Below are 22,713 nucleotides of genomic sequence, written 5' to 3'. Positions count from 1 at the left end.
GAAGCTACTTAAAAAGAAAAATTCAACATTGTAAGAATCGAGAGTTTAAAAATTTTAATTAAGTAGTTTATAGTGAATTAATTCGCATCAAAAGTAGTCTTACGTGATCCAGTTTGATATGATATGTAACACCACCTCACAGAGCAACCCCCACTGGGGGCTGGGGGCAATTTGTGCACCACCTTACGATTTATTTTCACAAATTTAAAAATTATAAAATGGCGCACAGCTAACTTCACGTTATCTAGTTTTGTGTTACCAAACTTGATATAAATCGGTAGTACCAACACTGTACTTATTTTTCCCTAGGAGAGATTTAAAAAAATATTTAAATTTTAGTTTTTTCTGCCGTATTGATAAGATTTAAACTACAAATTGGTGACAAACTTGAAAGTTCAAACGATAACAACTTCGCTTCTGCAAGTTGTAAATACGAGGATCGTAATCGCCGATGTGCGGCCTGTACAAGTAGCCAGTGATTAAAATCTGGTTTTGTGGTTACCTAATCGTTACTCTTCTTATCAGAGAATGACTTGGCAGTGATAACGACAACGGTCACTTTTTGATCAGGAATTTGATTAAAATTATCCAAGTTGGCAGTTTGACATTTGCCCCAGTGAACAGTCCTAACTTTTGACAGAACTCAAATTTTGTTCCTAAGTTTTAACAACCAAATATTAGTTAGCAAAATTAGTCAACCAAGAGCTGGGAACAACATGAAAGTAGTGAAAGACCACGAAAACAAATGGTCAGGTTACGGGCTTCGTATATTTCTAAACACACTGTCACATCCATTCGAATACGCCAAAGTCCTAATACAGGTTAGAGCGGCAACTCGATAATATTTTGACTTAACCGCGTTTATTTCTAGATTGGATATGAACCCATACCGCCTCATCCATCCAAAACTCTATTAGGAAAGCCAGCTCTTAAACTGCCAAATATATTTCAATATGGTAAATATCCGCCACGACTTTACAAATTCATCTCATTCCGCCCCTCTAGTTAAACACATAAAGACTGTGGACGGGCTGTCCGGCTGTTATAGGGGCCTGGGCCCCAAAGTGTGCGGGAACTTAATCAGTGTGGTTGCCACCCAGAAAATGATCGACTACCTGGATCTAAACCGTGCCGAAGAAGAAGAGGACACTGACGTTGAGGAGAATAGGTAGACGCGCTAGAGAGTTTTTTGTTTTGCTAACTTTGTACAATCCCAGAAAGCAGAAGTTTCTGAAGTGTCTCAAGGGCGACATAATCACGCACACCACAGCAATAGTCATCAGCCAGCCCTTCCACGTTATCACGATCCGCATCATGAGTCAATTTGTGGGGAAAGAGACGAAATATGTGTAAGTTCGGGGTGAGGCGAGCAGTTCAAGTTGAGCTTTTGTTGACTTTTTAGCGGTATTTTTGGCTCGATCGGCGAAATCTACAGACAAAACGGCATTCTGGGATTCTTTAGTGGCCTAATACCCAGGTTAATAGGAGATATTTTGTCGGTGTTGTTGGCAAGCAGCTTGACTTATGCCATCAATAAGTACCTAATCGAGGAAAAAGAACTTCAAAATTACACTTCCGCCGCCATTTGTGTAAGTACATTACTCGGCGTTTTACTTTTATCAGATAGTTAAGTAATCGTGTTTAATTATAACCGTTCAAGGTCGCAGGTGTGCAATGTCAGTCGCACCAGCGCCCTCTACGCGAAAGATACAGTGGCGTAGGCCGCTCAGGTTCACAAGAGCCACTCTAGCACGAGCTAAAATCTCGTACGAAATAAATATTGTCGTGTTGTTTTTGTTGTCCAGGTTTTGGAAGAGTCGTGCTCGGAGAAGAGAATGTTTTGATTTTTTCCGAGTGGCCCTTGCGCATCCCCCATAAAATAAAAAACGAGATGTACTAAAACATTTATAGTATTTATTCTTCAAGAATCACATTTCGCAGATGCTGTCGTCGTCAATAATGTACCCCTTCCAAGTGGTTTCCAACTGCATGGCCGTGTCAAATTCGGGACTGGTGGCGGGATCGCCGCCCAACATGATGCACTACAACTCGTGGATCGACTGTTGGAACGACCTGTCCAGCCGGAACCAGCTGAAGAGAGGATCAAGTCTGTTGGTCCGCTACTATAAGGGACCCCAATTTGTACCAAGCAATAAGGGAAATGTACCGATAGGCAAAGACCAGAAAGCTTTCTAAATTTCACGTTACCTCTTCAGTAGTTTGCATTTTCTCATTTATAAAAATCGACAAAAATGTATGTAAATATTTTAGGATACTGTGTTACTGTACAATTAAATTCTTGTTCACTTTTGCTCGTTGTTTTCCCCACGAAGCGCCGATTTGTTGGAGAGATGGAGAGCAAGCGGGAGTGGAAAAATTCAAATTTGGCGCGCTCTGTCATTCCCACTCGATCAACAAGTGCATTCTGGGATTATGTATGGTGGTCGTTTTTGTCATTGTACAAAAGTATTTAACCGAAGTTGAAGTAAATTGCGTATTACCTATACCTTCCTCTACTTAACTACTATGAAATTTGTGATATGCTGTTTATTATTAATAACCGTATCTGTGTAAATCGTGCATTTATAATAGAATTCGATAACAAAGGTCATTTCAGATGAACCTAACCCAACGTCTTCTATAAAGTTTTGAAAAAGGTACAAAAATTTCACGCTTTCGCAACGTAATTGCCCCGCCAGAGAGGCACAGTGTTAATTAGAGTAAATTCCCCGAACAAATCCCGTAATAATTCGTGTCACTTTTGACATGTTACAACACATTTACACTGTTTATCATCTCCTTTCAGAATTTACCATGTTTTGGAAATACAACAACAACTCGTCGTCCGAAATCGACGCCCTTGTTTGCAAAGAGGTAAACCCGACCGCGATAGCCGCGAACGCGTCAACTAACGCCACTTTTCAGGATGTCACCCTGTTTGAAGTGATGGATGCTGAAGACATCATCAACCAGTGCAAAGTGCAAAGCAAGGGCCTCATAGACTTGTAAGTCGCGACGCCACCGCGCCCGCCCCTGCTTACCTCTCCTTTTCCAGTCTCTTAAAACCAGAAATGATGGAGGAACTTGTAAGTCTGATCACCAGGGAGCCCTCCACTGAACTAGATGAGAGGATTAGGTTTAAATACCCTAACATAGCTTGTGAATTATTAACATCCGACGTTTCCGCGATTAATGAGAGGCTGGCCAGCGATGAAGTACTTCTCGATAAGTTGTACAGTTTTTTGGAGTGTGAGCCTCCATTAAATCCTCTGTTGGCTTCCTACTTTAGTAGAATTATGGGTGCACTTATTGCAAAAAAGACTGAGCAGGTAAGTGCCAACAACAAGTTCTAGGATTTTTCTAACGATTTTTTTTTGTACTTTGTTGGATGTATTATTAATCAGATTGTGCCGGGTTTGTGTGGTACAAAATGGGACATGTTCAGGATGATTTATTTCAAACTAATTGTTACATCACATGACACAATCATTTCATAAACATTATTTCCTATAGAGATTACACAAATACAATTTTATTGCTCCATAAATTTTATGCAAGGAATTGTTTTCAAGTCTAGCAGCTCAATCACAGACAAATGTACCAAATGCACCAACTCCATTGATTTATGGACACAGTTTTAATTAATTTATGAACAGATATTTCTTGACCTTAAAAAATCAATAGGCTTCATTACTGTAATGGTTTGTTCAAATATTAATAACTATTTGGATTCCTAATTGCTTAAACGTCGAAAATAATAATTTGCAAAGCAATTTGTAATTTCCCACTGGACGTCTTTGTGAAATTTATTCACACGTGTTATGCAAAAGTTTCATTAAATTAATTGGTCAGAGAATTAGTATTGAAATAAAGAGGGAACAACGCAGAGAAATTTTGCAGGAGTGCGACCAACTTATTATTCCGAAACTCACGTCTTCATATTTTTTTGTTTTTTTATTTTATCGGAAAAACATTAATTACCATGTTTGACAGTTCGCTTGTCGGAGATAATTTCGTATTAAATTTTTCATAATTCAATTTAATTCTCACTGTGTGTTGTAACTTTGGAAAGTTGGAGCAACACGCCAGACTAATTCGTCATGATTGGCCTTAATTAAAATCTCCTATCTCCTTTTCTTAATTTGACACAATTTCAAGTCCTGCAGGACTTGTCTCTAGCTGTTGTAATTGAATTAGGATACATTTGACGAGCGAATCATCCTGACGCTTTAGATCACGTTATCACCAGGTTGACACAACTACTGGGTGAATGAAAAAATATTTGGTGGGTAGTTGTGTGAGGGCTTTTGTGTGAAAGGTTTGGTCCTGTTTGGAAGTTGACTTGTATATGTAATAATAGCCATTTAGTGTATGATATATAACATATTTTTTCCCCTTTTTCCGCGCCTTTCCCGTCATGTCTGCGCTCCCTCGGTGACATCCTGTTTCCCTCCACCAGAACTGGTTGTCCTATCAGTTCACTTGCTTACAGGTTCTAGATTTTTTAAAAGCTAAGGACACCTTTATATCATTACTGCTCAAACATTTAGGCACTTCCGCTATCATGGATCTCATGCTCAAGCTCATGACACAGGTCGAAAGCCTCGAAATGAGACAGAACATTCTCAACGTGAGTATAATAGAAAGTTTCAAATGGTGGGTGAGAGTGTGAGATGGTGCGGGGACGTTTCAGTGGCTCGACAGTCAGAGGATCATGCAATCTTTGGTGTGTCTGTTGAACCCGAAGATCGACAAAGAAAGGCACTACAATGTTGCTCAATTATTGTGTGATTTCGTTAGGGTGGCTCGCGACACCCAGAGGAATTCGTCGGAACGAGTCGATCCGGATCCGCTACTTAATACTTTAGAATCGTAAGGGTGAGTCGAGGGGGCGAGCGCTGTCTGATAACGATTGGGTTCCAGGTCAGAAACAGTATCACTACTATTAGATAACATATTCGAGGAGGAGAGGAGCGAGAGTGCTATAGTCGGCGGCATCCAAGTACTTCTGGCGCTCCTAGACATTAACCAATCGAGGTGATTGTCAATTATTTTTTGGGGCTAGTTACTAGAACGCTGATTTTAACGCATCAACTTTTTAAGATGTTTCACTTAAATCTCTTTTTCTTTTTCATTTTGGATTACATTGCTATCGTTCTGGTAGTTATTCCGTGAGCCCTTTTGCGTCTTGGTTATCGTTCAAAAACGGATATTGCAGCATTCCTAAAATAAACTCCCAAATTACATATAATTCCAACATTAACGACGAAGCGATCGATATTGAGCACAAGGAGCGAGTCGTCAAGTCGACGACGGAATCGATCCTGGGACGTCTCAAAGACTTTCACGACCTGTTGCTGAACCCGCCCAAGGTGAGACTTTCGCCCTACCAATTACTAAACCTTCACTAATCGATTATGTTTTGTTCAGTCAAAATACCGGACTAGCGCTACTCTCTGTTAATTTTTGCACGTTTGAAAGATAGAGGTGATCAGGAAAATTGTGCGTTTGGGGGCGCAGTGAGAAATTTTAAATTACCCGTGAAACGTGCGCAGAATTTGAATGTATTTTGTACGGTGTAAAGTGAACAGGACAAAATGGCAAGCACGCTGCAATTGGATTCCAATTTGACAAAAATAATAAACCCGCATTTTGTCGGTATGGGTCAGTGAAAAATGAAAATGACTACCGGCTCGGAATTTGAGGTTAGGTGTAGGGTATAAATTTTTTATTTAATGATGAATTAACTAATATTTGTTGCTATTTCAAACAATTATTTGCTGTTCCAATGATATTCGCACATATTTCCCCTCTAGTTAACAACTTTAAAATTTTGAAATTTTTTAATGTAATGAAATTATTTATGTTTATTACTGTTTCACACAAAAATGTATTTGTGGTAATGTATCGCACCTGAGGTTGATTATCACGTTGTCCCTTCATTCTTTTACTCGTTTCAAACGATTTTCTGCAATTCAATATTTCCAATTGGCCAACTGTCGATCGTTTCCTTTTTTCATTCGTGAGCTCTAACATTGAGGAGCCCTTGAAACTGTTTTTTCAACAATGCAATCGATAAGCATGTTGTTTGGCACATTTATTGGGTGATTTTAGTGGCTTCTCTTGAATAAAAAGTTTAAATATATCGGTTTGAAACCTTCGGGCTCTTTAGTGGGAGGTAGGTGCGTCAAAAGTATGGCTGCGGTATTGTTTATTAATTTTTATTTGTTTTTTAAATTATTGTATTAGATTCATTCCGACATCAACACCGTTCGATACTTCCACATTTCATTAAAATAAAAACATATTTCCAAATCGAGCCGAGTGATCTCGAAAAAATGACCTATACTATGATATGTACAGAGTGAGATCCTAAAACATCTTCTAAATAAGAGTTCTCTTTACAATGTTTGTTCAAAATATTTGTACTGAAAGAAGAAATTTTCAAAAATCAGTTTGGTGATGTTAAATTATTATTTTTATTGCGCAGTTGTTTTTACTGAACAAAAGTGCCCCACTCGACGTTTAAATACAACACTGTGCATTTAATTCGTTGCATTCCAGAAGCCGTCTATGAACACGACCGTCGGTACCCTCGAAGTGCCCCTAGGCAATACTCGTCTCCAAGTGACGAAGCTCTTCGCCGCGGCGATAGCCTCCAACAACGTGAAACTGCTCCAGGAAGTGGTCGCGTTGGGGACCTTCACCGTGCTGTTGGATTTATTTTTCAGATATCCCTGGAACAATTTCCTTCATACTCAAGTGGAGAATTGCCTTATTTCCGCATTGAAAACACACACATCCGACGAATCTGACGAGAATTCGAATGCCTTAAGTAGACACGTGAGTGTGACGGGGATTTCGTGAGGGTCACGCGACTTACGTATTTGTTTTTCTCGTTACAGTTATTAGTAAATTGTAATGTGATTGAACGAATTCTGAAAGCTTGGAAAGACAACGACGAACAACAGTGAGTCCTGGTTTGTGTGCGTCGTTTTTGCGGGGATTTTTATCGTGTCACTTGCAGGAAGGAGTCGAACGGGCTGCGACAGGGTTACATGGGCCACTTAATAAACATTATTAATAAAATAGTCGAATTGTGTTCAAATACTTCGCTGGGGAAGTACCTAATCGATAATTTACCTGAAGTCGCCAAATCTCTAGACGAATTCAAGGAGAGTACTTTGAAGGAAACCAACGCGATTCAAGATACGCTACTGGTGAGTCTTTTTTTTTTAATTAACAAGCAGATCGCTTTCCTCTTCACGATTACAAACTGTGAAATATTTTTTGTACGCAGGGTGGTGCATATCCTAATTCTTCCAATGAAGAAAATGATGACTACGGTGATATAGCTTTCCCTCAAGATCAGGTAATTTCAAATTAGATTTTGTGGCGTGATAATTCGGGAAAACGTTCGTTTTTTGTATGTTAAAAAATTGTAGTGAAATGATTACATTGATTAATTTGATTGACGCGCGAGGGGATCGAAAAGTAATTTACATTTTACGACACGAAGATTCAATTATGCAAATTTTGCTGTTTAAAAATCTCACTCTAATAACACCGGATTTTTTTTAAGCCGGTTTTGATGGAATCGTGCCAAAATGGTTGGAACAATTATTTTCTTATTAAAACCCACGTGAATTTTTTGCTGACGCAGAAATGTACGATTCAGACGACTATTTTTTTGTGTTACGTACCTAGTTTTTTGTATTAAAATATTTAGCAAGTTTTGTTTCCCGTTTTTTCGAACTAAGAAATAATTTTGTAAATCAATTAAATGACTCCAGAAATTGTTAAATAGAGATTCGTGTTAATATCTTTAAACAGCTTAAACTAGAAATAATGTTTTTATGATTTATTAATTTATTCTTTTAATTGTCTGTGGGGAAAACTTTGTTTATGTAATACTTCCTGGCATTCAGACGTACATCGTCATACCTTGAAAGTAATAATAAACAACACCAATTAATTAATTCGACGTCGATAATGGCAATTACTTGGAGGTTTAATTGCTCTTAACCCCATTTTATCTACAGCAATTATAGATTTTTTTTTTAATTCAAGACTCGTTATAGAAAGATTAAGTTTTATTTTCGGCATTAAAATATTCCAATTCACTTTTATTTTTTTATCGCAGGTGACTGTTTAGTAAAAATTTCTGTGGATTCTAGATGTATTCCAGCTATCAAGTGCAGCACCTGACTTCCCACTGCATCGACGGTTACAGCGGTTTCAACGACGACGCCTTCAACGACGGAGACGACACGCTGCAGTGAGTCACACGGTGGATCACTCACAAGAATGTTTTCTCAATTTCGGCTCGCAGGTCCATCGACCACCGAACAGACATGACTTTCAGCATGACCGACGGCGACCTCGCCCAGCAGCGCGAACTATTCAAGCAAGTCTGCGCCCAAAACATCAACACCCTGGACGACGCCGACGACCAGATATTCGAAGACAGAGATCACACTTTCCAAACGGTGATCGAGAAAGAGGACCAGAACGACACGGTCTCCAGCAGCGACAGCGACGACGATTCTCCGTCCGGAGTCCCCATGGAAGTCGACCGTGAGTGGCTCCATCTGTGTGCGTTTCAGGAGAGGGAATCGTGATTTTTCAGCTTGGCTGTCGCCGAAGGCGCCCGACACCTCCGCCATCGGGACGGCGGACCCGTGGGGCGGCGCCCCGCAATCCAACGCCGACCTGGTGGTGGGCGATTGGGCCGACTTCAGCTCGGTCACGTTCGAGGCGAACTTCGACTCGGCCTTCGACAAGAAACCCTCCGAATCGGACGTCTCCCGCACGGTGGAGAACGACCTGAAGGTCGAGAGCATCGAGATCGAGGACGCCAAGACGCCAAATCCCAAAGACGATAATTGTAAAGTCAGTATTGAAAATGTTGCTCAAGCGCCGAACAAAGACGCGGATGAGAAGAAGGAGCGGGAGGCGGGAGACCTGTGCGCCGAGAGCAAAGACGACAGCCAAAAACAGACGCAGCCTGTTACTGAACCGTCCAAGTGAGTAGGGGCGTCTCGACGTCGGTAAAATTGTCCGATGAGTTGCGCCGCGTAGAGTAGCGCGTAGAGATGCCGAAAGGTACGTTTCTGGGAGAGATTTAAAATTGTGTCTTTTTAGTGCACCGAGTTTAGTTGAAGGAGACAGCTGTTCGATGAAATCGCAGGAAGTGGCGCCGCCGGAAAAGAAGGACGTGTGAACAATCCCCCTACATATCAAACGGGAACTTAATATGTTAGATTGAATGCCATACAAAATGATTATAGTGTTTTGTATTCGACACATTTTAATAATCATTACAGTAAAACAATATTTCATAATTTTTTAACATGTTTATTCATCTAGCAATATACTGAACGAAATAGAATTTGTTGTAAAATATGGTTAATTTATTGCTATGATTTTATCTCTGATTTGTAGAAAGAACTGTTAACCTTTGTGAAGAGCGTCGTCGGGAATCTTGTTTGCGAACGAATAATCAATTCAGGGTTTTATAGTATTAAAATTGTGTGTTTATATTTTAAATTGCTTGTCGCTTAGTATTAATGTGAGTCGGCGGTCTCTTTGCAAAGCGTGCAATATCGAAAAAAAAAATTGAAATAGATTTTGTGCATTTTACACTAAACCTCATTTTAGCAGCAATTTTATTTTGCACAAAGTCTGTTCAGTATTGTGATATAAACCAATCCGATACAACTTAGAATATTAGTTACTTTATTGTGCCTGTTAATGCAATCAGAACTTAAACCAAATGTAAAAGTGTATTCATCGAACATGCATATATGTAAATATATATCGTCCCTTCGGAGATGAACACGTCGTGATATTTGCATTGGAAGGGACTTAACTTGAATTTTAGTTTGGACAGTTTATAAATGTACACTTCAAAGTACAAATAGTTTTCATATGTGACCAATATTTTAGGTTTTTAAAGTCGATTTCGTTTCCAGTTTGTTTTGCAACTACATATAACTTCTGTGATTATAGGTCGTGGCTAAATTATTACATAGCACACTTCTACTATTTTTTATTTAGCGGATTCTACCCTCATGAACAGTGCCTAGGCATAATGTATATTTTTTAACATCCTCGTATTGTTATTTAAATTTTGTTTCCATTGTCTTGGTTCTAATAAAATTTATCGAACTTCAGACGCCTCCGTTACACCGACACTTCCACAACAAACCAGAAAAAAGATCAATAGCAAACAAAAACCTGTTACGAAACCCACTATGTCATAAAATAATAACGTCAAAAAAACTTGAACAAACATTTTTGATTAGAAGTGTCCTGGCAGTGATAGCCCCCATTTAGCCTTTCAGCAGTTCTAAATTACAGTTATCGTTCTTATCGGCTATTTGGAAAAATTAATTTTAGTCGCCCATTATTTTAAATAAATATAAAACAGGGAACAAGTTTTGAATTCTGTCAGTGCTATTGATACCTTATTTAAAAAATCTTCGACGATTAATAGAAAATTGTGACTGGGAGTGAGACGTCACTATCTATTGATGGTATTCTATGGTCAGATGATCTGTCAATTGTCAAAAGTAACCTCGCACAGGGGTGACAGGTGGTGAGGCGTGTAAAAGCAATTTAACAGCCTGGAAGTCGCAGTTTGTTGTTGAAATGGTGAGTAATCAAGTTATAAGAATTGCACGAAGCCGCTCCACCCGTAGTTGTCCCAATTTTGCCCTTTTCGCCGCATTCCTGTGACCATACTGTGAGTCACGACCCTAACCTCAAAACATTCCATTGCAGAAACCCCTTATGCTGCACGGGCACGAGCGTGCCATCACGCAGATCAAGTACAACCGCGAAGGCGACCTGTTGTTCTCGTCGTCCAAAGACAACAAACCCAACGTTTGGTACTCTTTAAATGGAGAGAGATTGGGCACTTTCAATGGTCACCAGGGCGCCGTCTGGTGCATAGACGTCGACTGGACAACGTCGCGTTTCTTGTCCGGGGCGGGAGACAACACGCTCAAAGTGTGGGATTGCGAGACCGGGAAGGAAATAGGAAACATCTCTACCAATTCGTCTGTGAGAACATGCCTGTTCAGTTATTCGGGCAACATGGCTGTGTATACGACGGACAGAGCGATGCGACACCAGTGCGAGATCTTCATTATCGACGTTCGGAACGTCGACGAGAGTATATCACACGCCGACCCCATTTTGCGAATACCGATTAAGGGGTCGAGGGTGTCCTCCATCTTGTGGGACAATCTCGACGAGACCATCATCACGGGGCACGAGAATGGGGATTTGGTCAAGTGGGACCTCAAGGTAGGTCTCAGGCTCATATTGGGTGATGCAAAATGGTTGTGGATAAGTATGGCAACTATGTACGAAAATTGATGTGGCAACTGTGTGGGTGGGGTAGAGTTGACATTTGTATGACACTTCATAAGCGTGCATTTGATTTTTTTTCTATACCATTGCACATTGATTTGACAATTTTCAAAATTCCGCGACTATAAACTGTCACTATCCTACCCACCCACATACATTTTCGTACATAGTTGCCATATTTATCGACAAATCATTTTGAATCACTCAATATATCCTCACACTTCTTTCCCATATACGCCTAAACCCATGTTTCCTTCTAATCAATTCGCCTTATGTATTTTTTTTCAGACGGGAAAGGAATTGAGTTCAATGAAAGAACATGAAAACTTGATCAACGACATGCAGTGGAACAAGGACGGGACCATGTTCGTGACAGCTTCAAAGGATCACACGGCCAAGCTTTTCGACGCCACCGATCTCCTACTTCTGAAAACTTACAAAACCGAAAGGCCCGTCAATTCGGCTGCTATTAGCCCCATTTTCGAACATGTCGTAGTAGGGGGAGGTCAAGACGCCATGGACGTCACCACCACGTCGGCGAGGGTTGGCAAATTCGATTCTAGATTTTTCCATATGGTATTTGAAGAGGAGTTCGGAAGGGTCAAGGGTCATTTCGGACCCATCAACAGCGTTGCGTTCCACCCCGACGGCAAAAGCTACAGTTCAGGGGGAGAAGATGGTTACGTTCGTGTTCACAACTTCGATTCGTCGTATTTTGAGTATAACTTTGACTATTAGATACGCTGGAAATCTCGTCTTAATAAAAATGCGATTTTTATTTGTTGATTGAATGGTTTGCAACACTCAACCCAAAAGGGGTATATATTGAGAGGTAAATGTGTAGAAGGGAAAATGGAAATGGGGACAAATGAGATTTAAATGAGTTGAGAATAATCTTATTAGAAAATAACGTTTTCCGAGTTGTATTTACAAAATAATAATAGTTGAAGTATTAGAACAATAATCGCTTGGACAGGGAGCCCCCGTCGGCGGCATCCAACAGCTTCCTCTTCAAGCTCGGCCTCTCGACCTCCGTCTTTCTGATGTTCTGAGGCAGGGGCAGCTTTGACCCCACCGTGGGCGCGGGTTTGTTGCTGAAGAACGGCATCGACAAACACTTGGCGCACTCGATCCTCTTCAAAGGGTTCAAAACGAGAAGATTTCCGATAACGTCGAGCAAATCGTCTCCGGCAGCGGTGAAAATGTTCTTCAGCGGAATCGGGGTGAACGGTTTAAATTCGATGTAGTCGGAGAGACTCTTCAGGCCGGGCCAGTTCTCCTCCGTCGGATTCCCAAAAACCCCAAATATCTTAGTGAGCTGGTCTAGGTCGGACTCGCCGGGGAAAAGCGGCGCGCGCAACAGCAACTCCGCGAGAATGCACCCCACGGCCCACATGTCAACCCCGGTGCTGTACAACTTAGCCCCAAACAACAACTCAGGGCAGCGGTACCATCTCGTCACCACCTGGTGCGTGTTAATGCGATTCGGAGAGCCGTACAACTTGGCCAGACCGAAATCGCCGACTTTTAACACCCCGCTAGAGTTCACCAGCAGATTGTTTGGCTTGAGATCGCGGTGCAACACCCAGTTCCTGTGCAAGTAGTCGAGACCTTGCAGCGTTTGGATCATGTACGCTTTGATGTTAGCAGTCGTCAGAATTATCGTGTTGTCCTTTATTATCACCTCCAGATCCGTGTCCATAAAATCGAACACCAGAGACACGTTCGACATGTGCCCAAACACGTCCAGAAGCCCTATCACGTTCTTGTGGTGCAGTTCTTGCAACAGCTTGATCTCTCGGAGCGCGGTTCGGTGGATTCCGTCTTGCGCCTCCTGTCGACTCCCCATTTTGATCTTCTTGACGGCCACGATGTTGTCGGTCTCCACGTCCCGGGCCTTGTACACGGTGGCGAACTGACCCTCGCCCAGGAACTCGATTTTTTCATACCGGTTCAGTTTGTTAGTCATTTTGGAGGCAACGAAACACCCGATCGGACTATTTTCAACATCACTCTATTTTAACGGATTTTAAATGTGAAGATTTCGAGGTTATGTTGTGAGTTGTGGACGTTGCGTCGTTAGTTCGGCGGCCCACAGAGGGCGCACCCAAATATCAACAAAACAATATTGCTATTTGGACAACTAATTCGCATCTCATTCCGAGAGGAAATAAATCAATTATCTTGTCTACTTAGCCCCTTGGGTTAAATTACTTAATTGTAAGGAAAATTTTCCATACAATGTCAGTTTAGTTCAAATGTCACGTTTTGACAGTTCATGTTGTCAGCTGTCATTTTAAAATTCAAATAATTCGGCGCCCCTTTGGCAATTAAAAGTGCAAAAATACAAGTTTTACAGCAATAAACTAAAAGACGACGGTAATTTGATAGTTATTATTTATTTAAAGTTATATGTTAGCTTCTAGGTCGAAGACAAGACTATCCAAGATATTTAATGGACCCTTTTAGTTGACTCAGTTTCAACATTCCGTATTTTTTGAAGAAGTAATTTTTTATTGGAAATTTGTGAGATTAGGTAAGGTAGAAGGCAGTTTAAAGCGTCCGCGAAGTACTCTTTAAATAATCAACAGTTCACAGTCTTATCCTTGAGAGTTAGAACCCATCGAATCACGAGCAAGGAAACGACAAGCGCAACAGTACAAACTCCACGATTTGAAAAAACCTTCACTCGTAATCAACTTTTGTCGTCCTTGCTCTTTGTGTTTTTTTCTGAGTACCCGGAGATAAACCCTCCCCTAAGTCTTGATGGCAAAGCAAATCAACAAACAGGCAAACATCCGTCACGATCGATCACTTAAAAAAATAAGGGGGGCCGGTCACACGTCAGACAGCACCCGTCGAGGAAGTACCTATCGCGATCGCATTCCCACATCGTAAACAAACCCAGGTGGACGGTCGAAAGTCGGGAGCGACTCGTGTGTCAGCAAGTGTGCGCAAGATGGCGGGCGCCGGCGTCGCGGCGTTAGGCGTCGAGCATGGTAGTGCACGTTATTGAACAGCTGTTTCCAAAATGGTGCGCGTCCTAGTCGCGGGGCAAACGAACGGCGGGTGATGTGCGAGTGCGGCTCCGAAGATGAGGCGGCAACAGCAGAGTCAATCCCAGCTGCAGATAGAGCACAGCGATGATGACTGCACCTCTTCCCCGGTAAGGAGTGACTCATTCGCTTTGGTCGTGCACCGCGATCGCTTTTCCAAGGTGAAGGAATCGTCCCGGGGGCGGCGAACGTCAGGATTTTGAGCGATGCGACGTGCACGACGCTAATGTGATGCATCGGGGTCCCGATAACGCGACAAAGTCGTACATAAATCGGAAAAAGTGCGATTGTGGCGCACGTTTTGCGCGTTCAAGTCTACTGTGTCAATGTCATTTTTAATTATTATTTATTTTGCCGCTAAGTTTGCTTTTTACACGTTCATTCCTGTATCGGTGTTGTTGCTTCTCTTTCGCAACGCACCGCAATTTGCTTGTTTTTATTTGGCGTTTATTTTGTTGTGCAACATGGGGGCGCCCCACAAAAAAACTGGGTCGTACCAACGTACTGATAGTACCAACATTACTGCAACACTGTACAGCATTCAAATGGACCTAGTACTTTGGCACCAAGAGTTCAACAATTTTTTCCATATTTTTTGCAACTCATCCTTACTCGCACATACCAGATTTTCTGCTTTACAAAGTTTTCCATTTAAAACCAAATCTGGAGATCTCGTCTTCTCGTTCACTCCTGGGATGATGATAATTTTGCAAATTCTACTAAAACTTTTGTTGAAAAATGATTTTGGACGTATTTTTGATTCATTTAACTTGCTTTTTTGTTACGCCTGTTGAAATCTTGATATTTAGGTAGATGTGAAAAATGTATTACACTTCTTCATTGGCAAAACTGTGAAAGTGAAGATTTTCGAAATAAATTAAAATAAAAAATACAAATACATAAATTTTGCGATAAGATCGGCAAACATTTTTGTGAAACTCCAATATTATCTCTAGAACAGTATACGGGATGACCCATATTAAATAGACAAAAGCCACCTCAAACAAAGACAAATGAATAAAGTGAGGCACGTCCCGGACCGGAAATATTATTGGCTATCAAATATGGAATAGAATTGCCGGATACGGGGTGTTTCGTTAAACGATTATCGATCGCCATGAATAAACAATACCTTGCCAATTGTTTATTCAAATTCGATGCGAAATGTAAACAATAATGCGACGTAATTAGTAGGTTATTTAGTCACGATGCTAATGCATTAGTTTCAAATCGAAATCTTTCCGCAACAATTTGTTCCTTGATTCCTCTCGAGGGCGACGTTTCAGGGAAAATTACGAAATGTTCACAAAAAGCGTGTCAACAAAGAGTTAACTTATCTGATTATGGTAATCTCGCGAAACTGTGATTCCGATAAGTGATATAACAGTGTCCTGTCTTGTGGAAGGGGCCTTGGAAGACCACATTACAAGAACTGTTCCGTTCAAGGTTCTTTCGCGGTCGGCAATTCGTTAATTTTCCTTTTTTACAACTAAAAAGAGAGTCAAGATGCGAAAAAAGAATAGAAAAAGGACTTACACTAAGTATTTTTTCGAAAAAGAAATGTTTTGCAGCTTTCACTTTATGTCAATTAACCACATTTCAAATCTAGCGATTTCATAACCTCAATGACAAAATGCATTTCTCCAAAAACCTACTTTCGAAAATTTCTGAATCAACTAATATCAACATTTTTTGTTATTTATTCTGTAAGTGTGGTTCCATCATGAGCGACTTTGCCTTTTTCTGTCGGTATATTAGTAAAAAATTGTTTTTTGCAAAATTTACAGTTTCACCAAGTCAAAAATACAGAGTAACAATAACTGTTTCAGTTGGCAATAAAAAATTTTACATGAAATTTTCAAGACTGAATTGTACCTATTTCGGTTTGTTTTATTGACATTATTGACAGCTGGTATACATTTCATATTTAAACGTCTTGGTTTTTGTATTCTTTTATTAATAAAATGGCTTTCTCGTTGGAACATGACATAAAAGTCACCAAAAGTCACCAGAATTTATTGCCAACTCAATCAGTAATTGTTGTTGACACGGTATTTGTGGCAAAACCAAAAGCGTCGGAAGCTTCCCAAGATCACCAAAACACTGATTTAGCACCACTGCTGCAATAAAAAAAACTATGACAGCGTTCACGTTGTTTTGGCATAATGGGACGCCATGTCCATGATTTATTTTTTTCACGTTGGATACACTGATTTCCGTCATTAAAATGCCTGACATGCGGAGCATAAAAAGTGGGACATCAAATTTCTGTCAGTTTTGAAAAATTCGATGTAGTTCAAGCTTTATTGTAATTTTTTTGACACTATTCTAGCTGACAGTTTAAAAATGTATTTTATACTCCTATTTTCCTTTTCCAAATGCCCTCTTCTTTTGATAAAGATAGATTTTGATTGGGATTTTGCATTAAATAAATATTCACTACGTGCTTAAATACTTACAATCATTCGCTACAACCTACTGTCGCGAGCAATAAATTTTGGTCGTCAATGTCATTTCAAAATTTGGTTAGATTGTCACAAATTTAAAAAAAATCCCTGCCTGCTTATGCGCATGTCAACAAAGTGTCAAAAAAAAAGAGAAAAAATGACAATTAATGTCATACAACATGATGATAGGTTATGATATTTACGACTGTTTTACAATGGAGCATTTTCGAATGCGTCAAAGAATGACCTTGACGACCAAAATTTATTGCTCGCGACTGTACAATACTTAATGACGTCAATCAATTCAAAGTAGGGTTAGAATCAGAAAAGGGTTATTTCACATTAAAAGTCAAGACAATGACGTTGATGTCCCACTTTTTTTGCGCGCAATAGTACATAACGTGTTGCTGAATTTCCGCGATGCCTGAGTATTCTTCTAATGCAAACTAGTAAAACTGACAACAATGCACTAAACATTGACGCAATTTATAACCTCAAATTTAGAGAAACATAACCTAAATCAACAGACAGCTTTACTACCAACTTAAATGTAAAATTTCTACGGCCTCCCATTATGCCAAAACAACGTGAATGCTGTTTAGGAAGGCTACGCGACAATATTTACAGAGTCACCAGGTATAATAACACTTAACAGTCACGTTCATAATTTATTTTAAATATGGTTTTGCGTATTTCGTGGCAAACTGATGAATCACTGGTGCAGAAAAACCCATCGCGAGACAAACAAATTTTGAAATATCAATTCGGACGGAACGCTTAACAATCACTTCTAGGAATGGGGGTCTTATCACCCCTTTAGTAGACACCCCAAAGCTATTAAATTTTAACAGCGCTGCCACCACGCATAACGACGACCATAAAGTTGTATCTTTCCATTTACATTTTCTCGCAGTGAAAATTTTTGCGACGAAAATGTCTGGCAAGCGTTTGTTCGATTTTTTCCGTCGTGTCAAAATCCTTCAAATAAACAACACATCTGGCCTTGTCATGCGGAACTGTACATAAGTACATTCCGTAAACAAGAGAGAATCGATTTAATTTATTTTTAGAGCAATTACTGAGGATAGACAGACAGAGAGACGGAGGAACTTACTTTATTATTCTCCTGCGATCGAATATTTTAGGAGTGACGCAACAAAACGAGAAAATGATTGACATCAGTACAATCGTTGCGTACACGCTATTTCCGTGGTAGTCGGCAATAAATCTCCTGATTGAGGATCGAAGGGTTCTGTTCGGAATTAGAATATTAATCAGAGGTTTTCACGTTGCAGTCACAGATCTTGGAACGTGTCCAATCCGACAGGGTGACAGTGACGAAACCCGAAGAGGACCGACGAAGAAGGACAATCATCGTCGAGAAGAAAAAGGGATCGTACGGGTTCACCCTCCAGAGTTATGGGATCCACTACAAGAAGGAGCAGGAGATCGAGATGATCACCTACGTGGACTACGTGGACTACGACGGGCCCGCGTACAGGTCAGGAATGCGCGAAGGCGACGTCATCCTGTCGATCAACGGCACCGACATGGAGAAGGCCGACCACAAGACCCTGGTGAATTTTATCAAGAACTGCGACGCCAGGATGCGAATGGTGGTCCTGTTCGAGGACTGCGTCCGCAAGGTAACCCCCTCGCTCCCTTCCGACCCCAACGAGTCAATGACTTTTCCCGGGGCGCAGGTGGAGCTGCACATGCGGTACATCCAGCTGCAGCGCGTCCTCCAGAGCAAGATGGCCGAGCTGGAGAAGCTGTGCATCCGCGAGCGGCAGCTCCTGGAGGGCAAATGGAAGACGCACAGTCTGCCCGCTAGGAAGAAGGCGTCGCAGAGCGGCAGCGGCGACCCCCCGACCCCCACGCAAGCCGCCTACTCGTACTGCAGGCCCACCGTGTCCACCGAGGACGTGGCCAAGGCGCAGCAGAAGCAGCAGAACCCTCCCTTGATCTTCGCCTACCAGTACTTGGACCCGCACTACAGATACATGCTGCAGCCTTCCGCCAGCAGCAGCGGCGAGTATCTGCTCACTTTCGAACCCTCGCGCTACAGAGGGGACCAACACCACTTCATCGTCAAAACACCATGCGACGCCCCGCAGAAGCAGAATCGGGGCAACCAGACCGGCGGCAACGGGGTCGAGAAGCCCAAGAAGGTATCAGGTTTAGTTGTGGTAATTGAATTTAGAAATCGAAAATGCGCTATTTGGTCTGTCACGTTTCGTTTACGCAAGTTGTGCGACGAGGCGCAGGCCTCGTTGTGCAAACTTCACCGCGTGATGTGTCCCGTCGGGGGAGTTTAAGGAGCCTTTTGCAGGTGCAGACCTCGTGCCACAGCTACGCCGGGCACCTGTGCAACCCGTGCATGCAGTCCGGCAACAACGCCGACAATACGAGTTTGGAAGCTTACGACTTAGCGAGTCCTTGCTGTGATCCTCACTGTGTGCCATCGAGTAGGCGCCGTTCGCGCAACCACAAAGACCACCACAGGAAGAGAGATTCAAAGACTGAGGAAACGCAAACGGACCCTCAACAGGTGCAGCAGCAGCAGCGATCTCGCCCGCATTCCCAGGTCGCGCAGACGCCGCCCGCCGCCGTGCAGACGTACTCGGTGCCACGGCGGTACTTCCACTTCGGCACCGGCCTCGTCAGCCAGTGCAGCCTGCACTCGTGCACGTCCAGCGAGCTGAGCGCCGTGGCGCCCACCACCATGGGCGAGAGCTCCGCCAGCTACACCACCTCCCTCAGCACCGACACGCTCTACTGGGACGGCTCCTGCGACGTGAGCGCCTCCAGGCAGCTCAGCGTCAAGTCCGTCGCCAGCAAGCACGACCACCAGAGGTAGCTATTGCACGCGGTAAGACTCGCCAATGCTCGAGACGCCCCAGTTTGCGCAGGTACTCGCAGACGCACCCGCACGAGCCCGTCTACGTGCAGTACGGCGCGGTCAAGCCCAAGTCCTGGGACAACCTGGCGACGAAGGCCTTCGGCGGGTACGGCTTCGGGTACGGCTACCTGGACACCTCGACCAAGTGCCCCAAGAACACCAGGACGCAGAGCAGCAAGAGCCAAGGCCAGTACGTCCGCGTCGACAAGCACGCTTCCACCAACTCCTCCCAGCCGCAGTACACCCCGCACGCCCACCGGCGCTACTTCCACCCGACCAAGTCCACCGAGAGCCTCCTCTCGGTGCCGAAATACTCCACGGAGGCGCTGTCCGACTCCAGCGTCTCGTGCGAGTGTCTGGACGCCGCCTCCCCGGCGCCCGACACCGCCGACGCCCGCTTCTTCCAGAGCCCCAGGCAGAGCATCAGCGCCAGCCCCACCGACCCCAACTTCGGGTACTACAGCGCGGCGCGGAGGCCGTCGAAGAACGTCGTCTCGACCAGCTCGGAAGCCACTAGGTTGTAATATTATAATTCAATTAAATTTGTACGCCTCTATATCCAACCCGAGGCCTTACACTTTTCTATCGATGGTTCAACTTCATCTAGAGTCGTGCTTAGATAGTTTTGATATTCTCATTTTCGAGCTCAATTTATAGAGGTACTCTACTAGCGGATCGATCACGACAAAGTCTTAGCACAATTTCTCATTCTCGGTTTGTCTAGTCGGTGCAACGCTTCTCAATCAAAAACGACATGCTCGCGGTTTAATTGAATTATAAACACGTCCCGCTTTTTCGTTCGCTGAAGAGGTTATTATCAATGTGATATTAGTTACTTAAACATACCAAAGTAATCGATTTGACGTCTGCTGTACAGGAACACGATTTCCACAAAGAAATCGATGTGGTTTTGATAAGTTATTTTTCGGTTTCTATCATTTTTCGATGTTTTTGCTGGTTTAGTTTTATTTCTACACGAACGAAGTTGACAATAAATTTTGTTAAATGTAGAGGTGTAGATCTTTTTAGCAAAACTTTTATTTTATACAGGAACTACGTATTCATATCATTTGTAGATGAATTTAACATCAAAAATGTTTTCGTTTGGCAAATTGTCAATTTTATAAAATAAAACGTTGTTTTATATCGCACAATTTTTCATTACAACACCCACAACATCTCGATCAATAAATTTTCTTCATTGTCTTGTTGTTCTTTCAAATTCTTTCCCACTTCCCTTATAACACAAATCTAAGAAAAATATGTAGAAACGGGGCAACTCAAGGCTCAGTCTTTGCTGCTGTCCTGTTGGACGTAAATAAATTGGTGACAAAGTATTGGTAACGAGACAAGTAAAGTATTGGGTCATCCCATAAATAATGCAGGATTTCCAAGAATTAGCACGGGCACGAGTCCAGTACAGGAGCGGAGGGGAGAAAACAAAATAATTCGAATGCAAATAGTCATAAATCAAAATTTTTGTACCAAATACTTTTTGATCATGATACGTGCAACAAAATAAGCGAAAAATTTACCTTGCCCAGACGCTTCGAGTTTAATTGTAAATAATTGTACGCTTAATGTGCCAACAAAATACAAAACTGTGGCAACAGTGTGTTATTGTTGTCAGCATTAACACTAAGGCTGATTTCTTTGGAGAAAAGTACAAATTGTCTCAAGAGTAACACAAGTAACTGCACTGATCCAGTAAAAGGTTGTTGCCCTTGTTACACCACCGCTTGATTATCTTGCGTCACTATTTGTTCTGCTACAATTACAATAAACTCATTTCTCGTGGATTTGTCAGAAAAATTTTGACATTTTCACACTACAACCTAAAATTAATCGTAGGTTGGCGCTTAAAGCAGTTTCGAACGCTCACAAGCTCCATTTAACTCCCAAGAGCAAGTGTTCAGGTAGCGTTAATTAATTTACATTTAATGACTAACGACATCGTCTGGTAAAGTGTAATACGTAAGTACTTAATGAGGCTTGTGTAATAGAAATTAAATGCAATCAATATTCAATTTAAAGAAAACGTTAAATTTGAATGTGTGTAGGCAACCAGCAATACACATCTGCACATAGTAAAAATATGACAAACGACTATTTTTGGAAATAATAATAATTTAGGAAATGTCTAATTAATTTTTTTCGACAATAAAAATTCCTTGAGTTGATGTCTTGCTTTTTACATGAAATTAAAAAATGTCAAATTAATAAAAAATGTATACACGTGTTACAAGGCCGTTTGGGACCGTTTAAAATTTAAAATTCTCGGAAAAATGTTAATTGTAAAACGGTGAGGTTTGTGGCTGACGGGCGCGACCTCTACCGATCGTGATGTCATGACGAGGAGTGTCACAAATGTCACTAAGTGATCGAAAAGGTGTATTGATTTAAATCAAGGCCAGCTCAGTCGATTTCATGTCAAGTCTTTGAAACTCGAGCAAGACAAAAGACATTTTAACGTTGAAACGTGACGAAAGTTGCAAAATTGCTCATTTTTATTATTATGCAAAATATGTAATAAGTAGGTACTCCAAGAAAAAAGTACTAATCAATTGACATAATTGAAATCGATTTATAAATTTACTTCATTAAAATTTACTGTCACTTTGTGGAAATAAAAAAGATTACTTTAAAGCAATTAGGAGCAGTTTTTCATTGCAAATTAAAAAAATGCCTTAGACATTTGATTTTCTCTGTTATTTATTTTACGGAAGAATAAAAGTGAAGAACTTAAGAGGAACATCTAATAACTTTTTTTTTCTTTGCAGATGTACCAATTTTCCTGGATGTGCTTACAGCAAGCTATTTGCTCGATAAAAATCTAATTAAAAGAATGAATACGCTGCACTTGATGGCTCTATTAGAAAGATAAAAAAGACAACAATCAGAATAATTTATGCTTAATTTGTAATAGTTA

General features: G+C 41.5%; 5 protein-coding genes across 11 annotated transcripts; 4 read left to right on the top strand and 1 right to left on the bottom strand.

The window, feature by feature from the left end:
- Window positions 1–422: 422 nt before the first annotated feature.
- Window positions 423–2,311, top strand: LOC138136070 (mitochondrial carrier homolog 2-like). 2 transcript variants are annotated; one of them, XM_069055155.1, is made up of 6 exons: window positions 423–821; window positions 872–956; window positions 1,006–1,168; window positions 1,218–1,349; window positions 1,403–1,589; window positions 1,927–2,311. In XM_069055155.1, exons 1-6 carry the CDS (start codon window positions 717–719, stop codon window positions 2,194–2,196), a joined length of 942 nt encoding a protein of 313 aa, XP_068911256.1. In that variant the 5' UTR covers window positions 423–716; the 3' UTR covers window positions 2,197–2,311. The 2 variants fall into 2 exon arrangements, with proteins under 2 accessions (XP_068911256.1, XP_068911263.1); XM_069055162.1 differs by having other exon boundaries at window positions 446–821; window positions 1,942–2,311.
- Window positions 2,312–2,446: 135 nt separating this feature from the next.
- fmt (phosphatase 6 regulatory subunit 1-like protein fmt) lies at window positions 2,447–10,175 on the top strand. 4 transcript variants are annotated; one of them, XM_069055084.1, is made up of 16 exons: window positions 2,447–2,657; window positions 2,807–2,874; window positions 2,926–3,005; window positions 3,056–3,329; window positions 4,493–4,630; window positions 4,694–4,872; window positions 4,924–5,037; window positions 5,165–5,372; window positions 6,565–6,843; window positions 6,906–6,970; window positions 7,028–7,220; window positions 7,301–7,372; window positions 8,178–8,278; window positions 8,333–8,577; window positions 8,630–9,026; window positions 9,145–10,175. In XM_069055084.1, the coding sequence occupies exons 2-16, from the start codon at window positions 2,815–2,817 to the stop codon at window positions 9,221–9,223; spliced, it is 2,484 nt and encodes an 827-aa protein (XP_068911185.1). In that variant the 5' UTR covers window positions 2,447–2,657; window positions 2,807–2,814; the 3' UTR covers window positions 9,224–10,175. The 4 variants fall into 4 exon arrangements, with proteins under 4 accessions (XP_068911185.1, XP_068911174.1, XP_068911192.1 ...); XM_069055073.1 differs by having other exon boundaries at window positions 4,460–4,630; XM_069055091.1 differs by having other exon boundaries at window positions 2,448–2,657; window positions 4,460–4,630; window positions 5,219–5,372.
- A 326-nt stretch (window positions 10,176–10,501) lies between these two features.
- Window positions 10,502–12,165, top strand: eIF3i (eukaryotic translation initiation factor 3 subunit i). The gene is made up of 3 exons (XM_069055144.1): window positions 10,502–10,656; window positions 10,786–11,313; window positions 11,668–12,165. Exons 1-3 carry the CDS (start codon window positions 10,654–10,656, stop codon window positions 12,115–12,117), a joined length of 981 nt encoding a protein of 326 aa, XP_068911245.1. The 5' UTR covers window positions 10,502–10,653; the 3' UTR covers window positions 12,118–12,165.
- A 94-nt stretch (window positions 12,166–12,259) lies between these two features.
- On the bottom strand, window positions 12,260–13,501 carry Cdk7 (Cyclin-dependent kinase 7). Its single transcript, XM_069055131.1, has one exon. It carries the CDS (start codon window positions 13,346–13,348, stop codon window positions 12,332–12,334), a length of 1,017 nt encoding a protein of 338 aa, XP_068911232.1. The 5' UTR covers window positions 13,349–13,501; the 3' UTR covers window positions 12,260–12,331.
- A 152-nt stretch (window positions 13,502–13,653) lies between these two features.
- ssp6 (short spindle 6) lies at window positions 13,654–20,932 on the top strand. 3 transcript variants are annotated; one of them, XM_069055102.1, is made up of 6 exons: window positions 13,654–13,758; window positions 13,806–14,545; window positions 18,178–18,528; window positions 18,586–19,071; window positions 19,215–19,738; window positions 19,786–20,932. In XM_069055102.1, the coding sequence occupies exons 2-6, from the start codon at window positions 14,474–14,476 to the stop codon at window positions 20,306–20,308; spliced, it is 1,956 nt and encodes a 651-aa protein (XP_068911203.1). In that variant the 5' UTR covers window positions 13,654–13,758; window positions 13,806–14,473; the 3' UTR covers window positions 20,309–20,932. The 3 variants fall into 3 exon arrangements, with proteins under 3 accessions (XP_068911203.1, XP_068911211.1, XP_068911219.1); XM_069055110.1 differs by having other exon boundaries at window positions 13,655–13,758; window positions 19,795–20,932; XM_069055118.1 differs by having other exon boundaries at window positions 13,657–13,758; window positions 18,586–19,053.
- Window positions 20,933–22,713: the final 1,781 nt, after the last annotated feature.

The sequence above is a fragment of the Tenebrio molitor genome, chromosome 1, assembly GCF_963966145.1.
Source record: "Tenebrio molitor chromosome 1, icTenMoli1.1, whole genome shotgun sequence".
NCBI lineage: Eukaryota > Metazoa > Arthropoda > Insecta > Coleoptera > Tenebrionidae > Tenebrio > Tenebrio molitor.
This window is presented reverse-complemented; position numbering and strand designations above follow the sequence as displayed.